The 16,837-nt window shown below is 44.1% G+C and overlaps 1 protein-coding gene across 3 annotated transcripts in view; it reads right to left on the bottom strand.

Annotated features, from left to right (window-relative positions):
- Positions 1 to 16,421, bottom strand: part of ALDH18A1 (aldehyde dehydrogenase 18 family member A1) — a 29,223-nt gene extending 12,802 nt beyond the window's left edge. Inside the window, exons 1-9 of one of the 3 annotated variants that reach the window (XM_065843296.2) lie at positions 16,274 to 16,421; positions 13,074 to 13,188; positions 11,042 to 11,265; positions 9,233 to 9,382; positions 9,040 to 9,144; positions 7,476 to 7,634; positions 6,807 to 6,897; positions 5,112 to 5,236; positions 1,509 to 1,653 (exon numbers count right to left, since the gene is read on the bottom strand). In XM_065843296.2, coding sequence (XP_065699368.1) covers positions 1,509 to 1,653; positions 5,112 to 5,236; positions 6,807 to 6,897; positions 7,476 to 7,634; positions 9,040 to 9,144; positions 9,233 to 9,382; positions 11,042 to 11,265; positions 13,074 to 13,167 — 1,093 coding nt within the window. In that variant the 5' untranslated portion in view covers positions 13,168 to 13,188; positions 16,274 to 16,421. Of the gene's footprint in view, positions 1 to 1,508; positions 1,654 to 5,111; positions 5,237 to 6,806; positions 6,898 to 7,475; positions 7,635 to 9,039; positions 9,145 to 9,232; positions 9,383 to 11,041; positions 11,266 to 13,073; positions 13,189 to 16,213 lie in introns of all 3 variants that reach the window. The other 2 variants (XM_065843298.2, XM_065843297.2) reach the window with 2 other exon arrangements.
- Positions 16,422 to 16,837: the final 416 nt, after the last annotated feature.

The raw sequence follows: 16,837 nt of genomic DNA, 5'->3' as shown, positions 1-16,837 counted from the left end.
CGAGGCAATGGACACAAACCGAAGCACAGGAGGTGCGTCCCATCAGGAAACACTTTCGCACTGTGAGGATGGTCCAGCACAGGCACAGATTACCCAGGGAGGTTGTGGAGTCTCCATTCTTGGAGATAACCAAAACCTATTTGGACACAGTCCTGGGCAACCTGCTTGAGCAGGAGGTAGGACCAGGTGACCCTGTCATCTGTCATACTGCCCCTTCCAACCTCAGCCATTTGGCAATTCCATGATCTCCTCCGCAGACAAACCAATAGGCCAAGACACAGCAAGTGTGATTCAAACCAGATAAACGTGAAGCAAATGCAGAGGGGAAAAAGACAATCGGACATTCATATGTTGACAAATACTACTATGAAAACATCATCTCAGTGAACATCCACATCAAAAAGTAAATTAAATGTCTGGAATTATTAGAAAAGGCCTAGAGAACATGACAAAAAACATCACACAACTCATCAAAATTCAGTTAGTTCTGCCATCTCATAAATTAAAGCTTCATTTGCATCTTGAACACTATGTGAAATTTTGATTTTTGGACATCTCAAAAAGGTCACAATAGAATGAAAACAGATTTGAACAACAGAAGCAGAGATGACCACGTCTTTGGATCAGCTTCTGTACAAAATGTCTAAGACCAAACCTCTTTCATGTGGAAGAGAGAAGGTGAGGGGAAGGACTGCGTCTCACGTCTTCCAAGTTAAACAGGGACGGATCATCCATAAAGGCAGCAGGGGCATCAAATGAAGATATCGGAAAGAAAATTCAAAACGTTCCCCACCACCCCAAACCCAAACTAAAGCAAGCTTTTCTTCATGGAGTTCTAGCTCCAGAGGTTACGGACAGTGTCTACTTAAGGCTCTTGACTGTTGTGACACAGAGTCCTGCAGATGCTAAACTTTTACATGGGTTCAAAGGATGATTTGACAAATTCTTAAAAGAAATCCATTGAGGATTATTATACACAAAGAAGTTTGCTTGGCTTAAAGTGCTAGTCCAAAGTGTCACTCTGTACTTGTCCTGTTCTGCTGAGGTCAGGGATCTTTGGTCTGACCTTCTCCAGTGATGGTTACACCATTCCAGCCATGCACTGGCAGGAAAACATTCCTACCCACCATGGTAGAAAACTGAGTCATAAAAGGAATTTCTGGTAAGAAATAAAACTAAACACTGTCTTCGCTCAGCAACACATTCTACATCCACATTTTCACACTGAAATCTTCAATACCAGATGATAACCCCTAAGACAAAAAAATGGTAAAAATTATTTTCATTGCATTCTTCAAATGCAAGTCTGATATGGCAGATTATCAGCTGGAGGAAACCAGAGCAGAGGATTCAACATTTTCTATTCCTACTTTAGAAAATACCTTTCAAAATCCGTTTTTCAAGCAGAGGGTGGTTTCCTAGTTATTGTACGGGTCTTGCCAAATTTTATCCCTAACCTTTCAGGAAATCTCTAAAACTCCCAATGTACACATTACCTCTGTACTCACCTGCAGGTTTTACCTCTGAAAAAAAAGTTCCAACTTTTTTCCCTTCCACAATATCTGTGATGACATGACCCGAGATCTTTGGGTGGGTTCCGTTTGCAATCACTACAGAGGTGCCTCCTTGGAGGGCCCACAGAGCTGCTTTCACCTACAGTGAACAACAGAGCCAGTTCCAGGAAATTCGCTTTTTACTTGAATCCCCACTCTCAGTAAGAATTCTTGCTCCATTTTAATCTCCATTTTCATCACTTATGCTTTCAAAGAGCATTCAACACACCTCAGGGATTTACATAATGTAGCACTGAATGATCTATTTGTGCTTTACCTTCCCTTCCTTAACTAGTCGCTACTTTATGAGCGTACGCCAAATCTTCCTCACAGCCTGCTTTTTTCAAGGCCTCTGCAAGGGCACTTTGGTCATATGTTCTTTTTCACCATTACCTTACATTGTAAGACCTTCATACTGTTTGAAGAAAGACAATTTTATTTTTTTTAAATGTTCTGTTGCCACTTTCCCTGACATTGATTAGCCATCAATAATTATTACAATCCACCTTAAGTGACCGCATGGCATTACTTGTACTGCAGAGCGCTGTTCTCGCTCCGGTCCTAGCCATTAAAGATAACATTAATATATTGTTCAACACTTTAAGCTGTCTGAATTACTCCCTTAAAGTTTGACAGCCTAAGCGCTCCTCATGAATCTGCCTAAGAGGCAGAGGTATTCTCACTGTTTATAACTCTTTGGTGAAGCTATGAAGTTTGCCAAAGAGTTACTCAGCTTTCCACACAAAGATTTTACCTCCTTCGTTCACATTTCCTGTTCGTGTTCTCAAAGGATGGTTTTATTTATTTGCTTCTACTTTTTGCTTGCGAGTACACCTATTGTCTTAATAATTGTTTCTTTCAGTAGGCTCTATTTGAAGACTGCACTTCTTTAGTTTTGACTTATGTGCTTTTTATTTGGCATTCTTCCTCTTTTTTGTTGCTATTTTGGAGGAGGATTCTCTAGGTACAGCATTCAGGAGTCATCTTCAAAGGTCAGGACCGCGGTGTACTAAGCCAAGTCTAGAAGTAACATACATAAGATCTAAGGCAAGAAGCAAGTTTGAAACAAGAGCACCGATGTTCACAGACTGAAGGGAACTGAAATCAATGATCCTCCCAGATCACCTGTATGCTAAAGGCTTCACAGAGGGCAGGCAACATGAACAACAAGAACAACATGAACAACAAGAAATTCAGGGGCAGCATCTTTGTGGACATTGCCCAAACATGTAGGGCAAACATAAGTTCCCTTTCTGAACTTCAGTGTTGGCACACTGCCTTGCTTAGCCCTCCTACAGCATGTTAAGCTTACAGCACAATAGGGTCCTTTGAAATCAGGTACTGATTAGTCCTAAAATTAGCCTCTTTCCACACACTTAACCCATTGTTTAAGGCATCACAACACGATTTCTCTAAAATTTTCCCCTCTCCAAGATTTCACTGGTTCATGTCAAAATACAAAAACACAAACCCAAACCCCAGATGTTACCTGCTGAAGAGGTACTGCCTGTGGCCTCCTCCGTTTCTTTTCCCAGTTGAGGAATGGGCAGCATTATCCCACCACTGTATTTAATTACATGTCATTTATTTTACTGCAAAGGCTTCTCTCTCTGCTCCCTCACTTCTACACTCTCCTGCTATGGTTCTACAATTACATATGACAATCCACATTCCCTGGGAGACAGCACCTGCCGGATACGCCTGTCACAAACTCTTGACAGCTACAAGACCACCAACTGCTCCATTTTTGCTCAAGTTTCATGCTGATAATCAACACTTGTACTTCAAGCTACCACCTGTTTCTTCTATTATTGATGTTAACAGTTTTCCAAAAATATCACCCAATTCTCGACTGTAAGAGATTTTTGTTACAACAGCAACACTGAGATTTACCTCTGCATAACTCAGGCTTAAAGACACCAAATATCTCTAACAGATTATTGGTTTTACAATACAAGCACTCTCCGACCTTGGCCGCTTTCCCCTCAATATCTGCCATCGTTTAAACTATTCCAGAAGCCAGATAAAGTTGTTTCTCAGTAAGCTCTATACCTCCTTCAGTTACAAACAGAACACTCCAGTGCCGCCTCCTTTTGGCACCTTCCAGCTCACACTCTGACACTCAAGTGTGCCTTACCTGATTCTTCAGAAAAGGAAATAAAACATACGGTAACTGGTGAAGAATTTCACTTTGGTCTTTCCCTGCTTAGTCAAAATCTGCTTCAGTTTACACAGACAACCTTCCAAAAGTGTCCTCAGGAAAGCCGCATCTATTAATGCTGCCATAGTGTACATCCCAGCATCATGAGAGTCATATGCTGAAGCCTCACACCACAGCCATGTTCATGCACTCACAGCAATGAATACTGAGGGCATGTGACTGCACAGCACTAAAATCCACTGGCCCTCCTACCTCTACTAACCTTGTACTCAAGAACATGTATCCTTCAGAAGCAAAAAGCACATGTACAAACTCAGAAAGGAGACAGAGGTATCACATCACATTCAAGTGACAGGCATTCCCAAAACCTTTGGATTATCACCTAAGAAGGAAGCAAGGATGCGTTCAATTTAAAACACATACATACAGTTCCAAATGCTACATTTTGTAAATTACTGGGATGTAATTCATTACTAGTTCTTTTCAATTTACATGGACCTAAGAAAGAAGCTAAAGGAACTCATCCACAGTCACACAACAGCTGAGGCTGGAATGGATCTCTGGAGATCAAATAGTCCAACCACCTGCTCAAAACAGGGTCAACTGGAGCAAGTTACTCAGGACACCATCCAGTCAGGTTTTGAACATCTCCAAACATTAGATTGCACAAGCTCTCTCAGCAACCTCCTCCAGTGCTTGAGCAACTCCACAAGAAAATTCTTACATTTCCATCTGATTTCTTGTATTTCAGTCTGTGCCCCTTGCCTCTTGTCTGTTCCCTGGATACCACTGAGAAGAGTCTGGTTCTGTCCCCTCTACACCCTCTGCTCAGGTATTTATACACAAACCTCCACTTCTCCAGGGTAAACAGTCCTCACTCTCAGCCTCTCTTAGTGTGACAGATGTTCTGATTCTTTAACCCTATTCATGGCTCTCGGCTGGATTAACTGTAGTCTGCCATGTCCTTCTTGTACTGCAGTGTCCAGAACCAGACACAACTCCACAGGTGTGGTCTCACTAGTGCTGAGCAGAGGGAAATCATTTCCCTCGGCCTGATAGCTACGCTCTTTCTGATGCAACCCAGGCCGCTGTTGGCCTGCTTTGCCCAGAAGGCATCTTGTTGGCTCACATTCCACTTGGTGTCTACCAGGACCCTGATGTCCTTTTCAGTGAACCTGCTTTCCAGCCAGTCACTGCGCAGCCCACACAGTTAATGGAGCCGTTCCTGCCCCGGGCAGGGCTGGTATTTCCATGACTGAGCTTCACAAGGTTCCTGTCTGCACGTTTCTGCAGCCTGTCAAGATTCACCTGAACGGCAGGACAATCATCTCATCTATCTCCCTTTCCCACATCTCCCATCCCTTCCCAATTACAAAACAAACGTTCCATATTTCTACCTTGGCTTCCATGCCTCCCATTCCCACCCGGGATTTGGTTCCAAACGTTACAGACTGCTGGTCTCCTGGGTAGAATATGTCAATGAGCTTCGCATCATCAGATCCTGGAGGGCTGTCAAAGAGTCCTGAAATAAAACAATACAAATCTGTTAGTGTTATATACCCTCACCTCTAAAGCTCACTCATGAAAAAAGAAAAAAAAATACAAACCATGAGGCTCAAAAGCTGTATTCCACTTCACAGACTGAAAACTTTCACTGAAGCCTGATTTTTGTGGGACTGAAAGCATGATACGCTTAACAGGCAGGCTCAAGAAGTACAGCTTTACCAAAACCAACAAACATGAAACTGAAAACCCACATGCTGAATATCAGCGTGCAAGCTGGGAGGTAGTGACATGTGATTGAGGTTACAGGGACAGTTTACAGCTTTTGTATGTTCAAAATCCAGGCTTACATATACAAATCCACAACTGAACAGGCAAAGAATAGCCCTCCTCACCAAAATCTCAGATGATATTCCTGAATTCTGGGTTGTAGAGTGATAGACTGGGCATTTCAGAAATATGTAAAAAGGGTAACTATCGAACTATGCTAAGAAGGAAGACGCCACGGAGACACATTCATTAACTTTTTTAAAAATTTAGTAATTTAATGTAATGTTTGGAGTTGAATGACACTTTGGCTTACATAACACATTAAACCTAAACTCTACCACCACACTATCCAAAAATTCTATGTCAACAAATACTGGCATTACAAATTAGAGAGCACAAGTGCAGATTGTGTCCCTGCTTGACACCCTGGGAGGAGATGACACACATCTTCCCATAAACAAGATGTCACATTCAATGAACAAGCCCAGAGGATGGGCGTGTTAGGTGTTAATTTTTTTAGAAGTTGTTTTGACTATCGCTTTTACAAGTTGTTCTCAGACATTTCAATTATAATCAACCATGAAATCCAGCTGAATCTACTAAAAGAAACTGCATTTATGGAAAGGCACCTCCTTCCTCCTCAGGGCCTACAAGATGTGCCCAAGTCCAGGATCCACTGAAAGAAACCCATCTGGAGAAGACGAAAAGACCTGGGTGATGTGGATGGCACTGATCTGAAACTGCACCCACTGTGCTCCTCTCTCTACAAAAAGAACTCCAACATCCACAGGTGAGACACTTATGTCACAGCAGCACAGCTCAGAAGACCAGAGCAGTGTAAGCCGAATGTCTGGGGGACAGTAAAGGGTTGCAAGTTCCAGGTATCTGGAAGGCAACAACCAGGACTTGTAACGTACCTGCAATTCACTGAAAGAGAACCTGCTGCCAGAAGAACTGTTGTAGAATAGTATTTGGCTTACACACCTGATTCTAAACACATGGCCTTTATCCTGCATGTTACTCACGACTATATCATACAATTCTGAGAAGCCCACAGAAATACCATAGTACATACAGTATTCTGGGTTCTGGAACAAGTCTCAAGTCCACATGCATTCTCACCCACCCAGACTCAGCAGGGTGGCAGACAGGCTTTGGATTATGCATCAGCATTGGGTAAATGCCTTAAGGAGTTACATGGTACATTGTAACTGTCTCTCTAAAAGACAAGAACTGAAGAGATTGGTAAAGCCTGAATATTGTTTTCACTATCTGATGTACTTCAATAAAACAAGAAAGCAAATAAGTGACTCACAAACCTTCTACATCTGAGAGAACAATCAGGAGATCAGTTTTCATTTCCACAGCCAGTCGTGCTGCCAGACTGTCGTTATCCTTCACACTAATCACCTGCAAGGCACATGCATATCAGCAGCACTGAATAGTGGGAGGAACTAGGAAATATTTGGCTGCAACATACAAAAGCAAGCTACCTCAGCACTGCCAATTCCTGCTGAGCTACTTTGTTCACTCTCACTGGAAACTTAGAAGGTGATATTCGTGTGAAAGTACATATGTTTCTGGAATGCAGTGAAGCGGTATCAACATGACAAGTAGTGTGACCAGTACCTGCACTGTCCAACCTGGTGCCCAGTGACAAGACAAGAGGTACCAACTGACCCTCCTTTAAGCAGGGGTGCTGGACTAGACGACCTGCACAAGTCCCTTCCAGCCTCAGCTATTAGGTGAAAACCAAACTGGGCATGTTCGCTTTGGCAGGGCAGAGCCCACCTGCGTGCATTACAGTAACAGCCGGGTCAGCAGAGCCTTCCCGTGCCCTCTGCCCACACCGCTAAGCTGGTATGTTCGTTTCCCTGCTGCAGCCTCAGAGGGGCTGATTATGTCAGCCTGATCATGGCATTAGTGCAGTACACATCAGTGCTGTACCATCTAAAGCAGATTCCAATCCCTTACAATACTTTACCCACATTTACCCCATGTAGATCACTGTTTGGCTCCGGAGGTGGAACAACAGCATCATTAGTGTTAATTATAGGGACAATATTCATTCTTAAAAGCTCATGCAATGTTCCATTTAAGTTCCGACGCTTCTGTTCATCATGGAAATCCAGGTTGGTGACTAAAATCTAAAAGGAGGAAAAAAAATTAGTATATATTTAGCCTACCACTTTTCCCAAGAACACCATAAACATATGTATTAACATATCATGCCCTTCGGGTCACTAAATAAACGTAAGCTGCATTTACAGGATAAAGAATACAAGTGAGAAACAGTCTTTTCACAACATTTTCAGGTTTATATGCCTTAACTTCTACTGGAACCTACAATGGCCTTTCTCAAGTCGACGGATCACAGGCTCCAGGAATCAACTTTGAAAAAAAACCAAACAAAAACGAAACGTAAGTGCTGATGATAATTACTAAGACTCTAAACAATCTGATCCAAGACACTCAAGACACTGCCTTTCCTATTGTTCCCTCCCAGGGTAAGGTTTCAACCGTTTCAAGCAGAAGTGATGCTTTGTCTCAAGACTTCAGCTCTAGAACTCACTCGCTTTTCCGAAAGAATCTTGGTCTTAGAGCCTCCTGCATGCAGATACCACTCCCTTCTTTTTGGTATTTTAAGACAAAAAAACCCCTCAATGTCTGCCTTGAAGAGATGTTTTCTTCATTTTCACTTTGCCATTGGAAATTTGAGAACTAAGCAAACAACTCCACCACAGAAAAGTTACAATAGCATTTGGAATCACTGTTTACACTGACTTTTTTGGCATGGGCAATTATTTTAACATTGAAGGAATGGCAGTTGTCTGCAAACTTGAAAAATATTATAATCCAGTACAACCTCTAGTGATTGTTAGGTATACCCTAAACATTTTAGTGATATCAGCTATACTGTATTACAGGAAGAAGCTCCTTCAAGCGAGACTTCATATTAGGCTCCTAAATTCATTAAAAGTGTCTAAACAAATAAGGCCTTACAGCTGATACAATTCTTTATTCTCAGAGCATTTAAGATAAGCAAAGTCTAAAAGTAATTCGATTAACACAGCTGCAGTATTCAGTAAGGCAGAAGATCCAGGCTAGGGACACCACCACACAGAGCTAGAAAGGTCTGTAGAGCACACAGACAGCAAGTCCTGAAGTGTGGAGAGGCACTTCTGTCGGCTCTTCCGAGCGCGTGGCAGGTCGGCCACTGTGATTTCTCAGCCCTCACTCTGGATCAACAAGTTCAGCTTTTGCAAACAGACCTCAACAGACTCCCACCCCACACATAAAAGCAGGACACACACAAACTCCAAAAAGAAAAAGCAGATTTGCTTCACCCTGATGACGGATAACTCCATTTCAGAAATAGTTAGCAAGGGACTCTTGTATAAGCTACCATTTACCCTACAAAAATAAGACTCAAAAGTAGGACGGCAATGGAAATGCAAGACTACAGTAAAGATAGCAGCATACAAAACATGGGGAAGAAATCCAAGCGCAACTGAAGTAGAAAGTCAGCCTAGAAAAGAAGGAATCCCTTACCTGAGCTGCACAGATGCTGTACTGCGTGAACATGGCCTCATACAAAGCCATTAGCCCACTCTGTCCAGCTGCTGCACAGGCCCGTGCCTCCAGGACTGGAACAGCCTGCAGAGATAACGAACAGCTGTCACGGAGCAACCCGAGCAGGCACGACCAGCGTTCCGGAACAGCGGGAGCGCCACCAGCCACTCACCATGTCTTTCAGCTGACTCTGGCCTGAATGAAGCGCTTGCCTCACACTCTGAGAAAGCAAGATCTCATGACGTAACCGCTGCTTTCCAAAAGCTACAGCACCACTGGTGACAATCATCATCTCTCGACCCTGATTCTGCAGCATCGACACCTGTAAGTACAGAAGATAAGAAACAGAGCCTGCAGTATGATCACTGTACGCACGACAGTTCCGCCCATCATGGATAACCTCATGCTCACAGTTACTGCTGACACAAGTGTTTTCATTTCATCCATGGAAGTGCAAAGGCAATCAGGCTCTAAGATACTCCTGGATACCTTCTGAGCCACTTGGCAGGTATGCGAAGGGCTGCATGCAATCTATAGCTTCTGCTAAACTTTCTTGTCACTACACCAGTTTTTATGACAGAGTCATGCTTGAATTTTCACAATATATATTACACGGCAACACTTCTATAACCCTCGTTCCTCCACTGGTACAGATAAGGAAAGATAAGATATGGAAAAGCTGTAAAGTAACAGCTGTACCTTCCACCAACCTTCTCATTCGGCATCCACTCCCAAAGCTGCTATTGTACAATAACTTTGTATTCCAAAAGTCAAAAGGCTAACTCTTACAGTACAGCTTTTAATTCCTCCCTCTTTACATGCATCTGGTCAGACCTCTTTCAAATCTTTAAAGCTAGATGTCTTACAGGAATTTAATTTATTATAATACGTTAACTTTACTTCCCAAAGAAGACATGTCCAATCCCACCCCCTAGGTATAATTTCATTTTGGAGAACCAATCCGTGAGTTGATCTCATCAGTTTTTCCTACAAACACCAAAGTTTCAGGCTTTCTCCTAGAGGAAATCTGCAAATGTTCAGGTAATCACAAAGGGTCTGCCCTTTCTGCAGATTTCACACACTCCAGTGCCACCTTCCCACTAGATCCAACTAATGCCCCAGTCATGTCCCACCTACTGCATTAAAAACCCTTCACTGTGCAATTCCCTCCCTCTGTACTGCGGGGTCTGGCTGAGATGGAGTTAGCTTTCTTCACAGGGGCCCACACGATGCTGTGTTGTGGATTTCAAGACTAAACCACTGTTGATAACATCCTGATGTTTTGCCTATTGCTAAGCAGTGCTTGCACAGCATCAAAGCCTTCTTTTTCCCATGCTGAGTAGTCCTTGCACAGCATCAAGGCTTTCTTCTTCCCACTACAGCCCATCACAGCAGGTAGGACAGGAGCTCGTCGAGAAGTTCAGAGAGGACACACTTGGGACAGCCAACACAAACTGGCCAAAAAGCCATTCCATACCATGCAACGTCATTCTCAGTAATAAAACTGGGGTAGCAGAATAGGAAAGGGCACGGGGTTTCTTCCAAGGTGGCTGTCACTCGGGACTAGCTGGCTATTGGTCGGCTTGCGTGAGGTAGCGAGTGATTGCCTTAGCATCACTTGTTCCTTTTCCCTTCTCCTTCACTTATCGAGCTGTCTTTATTTAAACCCATGAGTTTTCTTACTTTCACTCTTCCTCTTCTCTTCCCAATCCAACTGGTTGTGAGGCAGCCGTGTGGGGACTGAACACACATTGGTGTGGGGCTTAGCTGCTGGCCAAGGTCAACCCACCACACCTTCAAACACCAGTTTACTGAGTTATGTGGTTTATGCTACCACAGAACAGGGGGATGAAAAAGGGAAAGGCTAACTCATTGCTTTAAAGGTCCATTTTATGAGTTTTTCCTACAATCTTCTGTGTCATCCAACAGTCACCGAGTACCTGAAGTTAAAACAAACATTCCATTCCAGTCACGGAATTACCTGCTCTACAATAGACGCCAGCCTTCCAAGGGCCAGGCCACACTCGTCCCCGCGTGTCACAACAGCGCTGCCCAGCTTCACCACAATCCGCTTCGCGTGCTTCAGCTCGCTGCGGTGCGCAAACGGCTTCCCATGCGCACGGCTGAGCGGCACGGTGATAAACGGGATGTTGCTCCAACACCGGACGGGTTCATTCCTTAATCTTTGGTTATGGTGAGGGGGATCTTTGGGAAAGAAAGAAAGAAAGGAAAAAAAAAAACACAACACAGTTAAGTTTTACTCACGCTTTAAGCCCTTGAAGTCAGGTAACATTTCTTGCCTTGTCCTGTGCAGCACTAGTCGTCCTTATTGACATACAAGGCAATATCCCATGTGTGTCAGAGCTCTGACTCTGACCATCTAGGGCAAGGGTGTCAAACTCATTTTCACAGTACTAAAATTATACTCGGCTCTTTGAAGGCAACCACAAGGCTGATGTGGCCCCAGTGAAATTGAGTTTGACACCCCTGCTCTAGGGGATCAAACTGAAGGACACTGCAAAAGAGTCCATGCAGCTCACATCAGAAGTTAGTGTACTAGTTTTAAAAACAATCATCTACTATGCCTTGCCTCATTAGATACAGCTAGAGAGTTTTCTTGTCTGTAGTAGCACAGAAAGTTTAACTGTTAGGACAGAAAAGAAACCCAGCTTCTGCAATATCTTTAAGTCAGGTATTTCTGCGCGTTGCTCAACAGGGGCAGCAGGAGGGGGATGACGGACACACGCACTGGAAGTCACCTTCCTGTAGGATAAACAGGCCTTGGAGGGAGACAGTCACAGCACTACTCAGGTAATAAAAGAATACACAGGGCTGGCACTTTGCCCAAGCCAATGAGGTAGGGAATATTTCTCAGCAAAATCTGTGCCTTTGAAATGCCTGCAAAGGACAATAAGACCACTGTCTGCACAACAGACTTAAGACAATAGTGACTATTGAGGTACAAGGAACAGTCTGCATCCTTTCTCATTGACAAAGAGGTGGACCCAAACACATTAAGTTCCAAAGTTAAGCTGAAGGAATGAAGGTGGATGGAAGGCACCCCCAGAATCTTTCATATGAGGTTTTGCAGAGCCACGGTGAATTGTGTCTGAAGGAGGAGCTGTGCAGATAAGAATACCTGCAGTCCAAGTGTGTCAACTGGATAATTAATATAACGTGGATAAGCCATATTATTTGAAAAAAATCTGAAACCACATTTCCATATACTCCATTTAGTTCTTGTATTATTATTCTAAAACTGCATTAAACCAGGTCAACTTTTTGACAGTTTGAAAATATCAGGACATCAAAAAAAAGAGGGAGAAGTCAACAGAGCTATAGTTCAGAAAAAAAAGTTTAGAATTTTCAAGACTTCAACATATATTAATTCATATAAATATAAACAAAAGAGAACTGCTAACACAGAGACTAACGGAAAGTTAATCTCTTGATCTAATAGAGTCTGCCTGTCCTTGCCGTCTCTATTTCAGACCACTAATCAACAGACAGCGAATGGTTCTCTCAAGTTAGGTTTTAAGGGAACAACTATTTAGAGGGCACCTATGTATTTACACTCAGGTTTCCTGCAAGCATTTTTCCACTTTTAATTAATGTGAATAAATTTGAGCTTCACACTTTGCTTTACTCAAGACATCCATTGGCTGAAAATGCAGATGAGGGAGCAGGCGTACTCAGATAATTTTCAGGAACGTAGGAGGTCAAACTAAATAACTTTGACACTAGCAGTACTTTCACAACTGGTTTTTTTTTCTTGAAATTCATGTCATAACAAATACAAATACACCTTCTCGGACATCCAGCTGAATATTATTGAGTTAAGAGAGAAAGTAACATTAATAAAGTAGAGCTTCAAGTGCAGCTCACTCCAGAGGCTGTAAATTTTGAACGATGTTAATGAGGTGATTTTCCGTTCAACATAGGAAAGAGGGCAGGCACGCCCAGACACACACTGACCAACATGTTCAGAAACGTGTGCTTTCTGTCATACATACATGAACGGGGAATGGCTGCAATGGCACGTGGCGGTAACACAAAGCACCATCCAGGGGAACGGACAACAGGGCTCAGAGCAGCACGACACAACATTCTGAGATGCCTTCTGCAAATCTGTAAGTTAAAAGGAAAGGAACGGGGGGGAAACTGGTTAGATATCAGTAAATTTCCATCCGTATTTCTCTCTTCACCCACCTGCTCCCCCAACCCCCTTGTGTCCTGTACATTCTTAACACAATTTCCCTGTATAAGAGACAGATAGCCCACTGCGACTTGGAAGAACTGAGGGCGCCTGTTGCTGCCCTGCTGGCAGAAGGCCGTTATTAAAGACCAGGAAGAAAACATGGTGGAGGAGGAGGTGCAGGCAGTGGGGGTCTTTTAAAGCAAAAAGATTAGAAAGAAATGGAACTTTTTTGAAACTAGCTTGTGAGAAAAAGCAAGGCCATCATGTTAACAAGACAGAAACTGAAATTTTAAAGCAGCAGCAGACACCAAGACAATAAAAAACAGATGTGAAATGGGATGATGCTGCCGGAAAGCACAGATGGAGCACAGGGCGCGCTGTGAATTACAAGCTTGCTTTCAGGCTAGTCCGAGGCTGCAGAACAACTCCTTTCTCTCCTTGCACTCAATTGATTTAAAGTTAATTTCAATCCTCAGTTCCCATTCCACTCTCATTCCCTCCATTTTCATAGATGGAATGGTTCTGGTTTTCAGTAACAAACCAATAAAAAGTGCCTCATTTAAATCAATAAATAAACAAAAGCTTCTGCCTTACTTGGAGGGGAGGGAGCAATAAAATGAAAAGGGAAATGCATTATTCATGTATTTCTCCAAAACTCCACCATCAACTTAAAAAATTATTTTCTCATTACCAATCTAGTCTCCAAACCTGACTTTTAAAAATACCATTCTCCCATTATCTCTTTAAATTATAAAAATTATCCTTATATTACTGCTCAAAGAAAGCAATACTATTGGCTAGTTTTCATTAATTAACAGCTGTTAAGTAGCATAGTACATTTAGACTCTGCTCCAGACCAGTGTAAAGAGACTTGTCACCTTCTCAAGCAACCAGAGATCTCAAATCCTAAAACTGGTGCCTATAAGTACAACAATCTATAACGCTGATTTTTCAGCCTCTTGGCTGCAGGCCCATGGGCTGTTAACTATTTCTGATGAGTTGATAAAATAAAACTAAATAAACTTTTTTCACGGTTTTATACATGGAAGAACAATATCTCAATCAAGTGTTAGAAAATTCCACACATGAAAAAAAAATCTGGAAACCAAACTCCTATAGCAAGATCTATACTGTACGACACCTCTTGAGCACTGTCAAACTTGAATAGTGAGCTTTTTACCCATTTTCAGCTGAATTTAAAGCCTGGTTGTCACCTGTTGAGGTGCCGGGGCCTGGACAGAGACTGTGGGGGTGTCTGACCACCCTGACTGAGCAACTGCACAGTGGCACTTCGGGGCTCTTTGGGAATTCACTTCTGATGTGTCAAAAACTCAGGTCCAGAGAAACTGCTCCTCAGTGCACCCGGCTCAGCTCTCCGTACGTGACAGCAGAACAGACACTGCTGCCGAAAAAGAATGTCATAGGCTGGCTAGGAAGCAGCACTTCCAAATGCTGATATGCATACCATTAGTTCAACTTCTAAGGTTTATCTGCTTAAGCGTTCACATTATGCACACATAATCTACAGTTACAGCTAATAGCTTCCAGCTCAGATATCTCATGATTTTATAACAGCAGAATTTGATTAGGTTGATTACTCTTATACCTACTTTAATATTATAATTTCATTACAAAACCTAATGTGGAAGACTTTTAGCTTCATATGGCTCCACTGTTTTTTAAGTGTTCTAAACCCTTTTTGGGAATGCTCTGTTAATATTTTTTTCATTCAGCAAGTTTTTGAGACCTTTCATAAGAGTTAACAGCTACTATGAATTTTAGTAACACTACTTTACAGAAGCACACACTCTTGAAGTGTAAATTTTGATCAGCAGACTGAAACCCTTAACGAAATAGGAATTTAGAGATCCATTTTGCCATAATGATACTAAAAAAAAAATCAAAGTTTGTAAACAAATACAGAAAAGAGATTAAATTATATCCTAAATAATTAAAGTTAGTACTTACAATTTTAACTGTAGAATTTCATTGGAGAGGGACTTTTTACAAGGGGATTTAGTGACAGGACAAGGGGTAATGGCTTTAAACTGAAAGAGGGGATATTTAGATATAAGAATATATATCTATATATATCCTTATATACAGGTATATATATCACCACCCTGAGGGTGGTGAGAGCCTGGCCCAGGTTGCCCAGAGAGTGGTGGATCCATCCCTGGAGACATCCCAGGCCAGGCTGGACGGGCCCTGAGCAACCTGAGCTGGTGAAGATGTCCCTGTCACGGCAGGGGGGCACTGGGGGGCTGGGAAGGTCCCTCCAGCCCAAACCATTCTATGATTCTATGATACATTTAAGCAATTAAGCATAGATAAATCAAGTTCCAAGGAAATGCACAAAATTCTAATTAAGGTTATACCATAACACAAATAACTCCTCTGAAATATTCAGGCAGTTTTGTTATTTACACAGCTTTGTTACCTTACCAACTAAATCTGCAGTTCTTAATGTAAACTGAAAACCAAGTAACTTTCCCAGATGTAAGGTCGCTCAGAAGAACTGACTAAAATAAAGCTTTGACTAAACTGTCTTTAGAACAGATCACAAATATGTTTGCCCAGGTTCTACAGAAGTTATACACACAGGGATCGGACAATTCAAAAGAACATGCACTAGCAATTCTTCTCTACCAAGAACACGCTCCAGCAGGGCGGCGGAATCAGCCCCTCACTGGCCGGCCTGAGCCCTTCTCAGCATTTCAACCCCGGTATCGCAAAGCGAGCATCTGCGGAAGGTCGGAATCGTTCCATTCGGCGGTACCTTGTCGCTCAGCACGTTAAGCAGCACACGCCGGGCCGCACAGCAACAGCAGCGGGACAGGACCGGAGCCGCTGGCGGGCCCGGAACGGGAGCTGAGCGGAGCCGCGCGGGGGCAGCGGCGGCACAGACTGCAGCTCGGCTTCACAACACAGACACATCACCCGCCGCACACCTACCGCTGACACCACAGGCGCCGCTCCCTGCCGGAGCACCGAGAGCCACCAGCATTTCCGTACCTGACCCTCCGGCTGAGACCGTGACTTCCCGGAGAACCAGCGCGGGCAGGAAACCGAGGCCGCGCTGGCGAACAGGGGCCGCGGAGGAACAGGGGCCGCGCTGGCGCCTGGCGGAGCCGCAGCGCAGCCAATCCCCGCCCGCCGGCAGCCAATCCCCGCCCGCCGGCAGCCAATCCCCGCCCGCCGGCAGCCAATCCCCGCCCGCCGGCAGCCAATCCCCGCCCGCCGGCAGCCAATCCCCGCCCGCCGGCAGCCAATCCCCGCCCGCCGGCAGCCAATCCCCGCCCGCCGGCAGCCAATCCCCGCCCGCCGGCAGCCAATCCCCGCCCGCCGGCAGCCAATCCCCGCCCGCCGGCAGCCAATCCCCGCCCGCCGGCAGCCAATCCCCGCCCGCCGGCAGCCAATCCCCGCCCGCCGGCAGCCAATCCCCGCCCGCCGGCAGCCAATCCCCGCCCGCCGGCAGCCAATCCCCGCCCGCCGGCAGCCGCCGCCACATCATCGCGGCGAGCGCGGACGAGAACCAACCGGCGGCTGCTGTGACCCCGCCACGCGGGCTCCATCCCT

This window comes from Patagioenas fasciata, chromosome 8 (genome assembly GCF_037038585.1).
Source record: "Patagioenas fasciata isolate bPatFas1 chromosome 8, bPatFas1.hap1, whole genome shotgun sequence".
NCBI lineage: Eukaryota > Metazoa > Chordata > Aves > Columbiformes > Columbidae > Patagioenas > Patagioenas fasciata.
The sequence above is the reverse complement of the archived record's forward strand: the minus strand, read 5'-3'. Positions and strand labels throughout refer to the sequence as shown.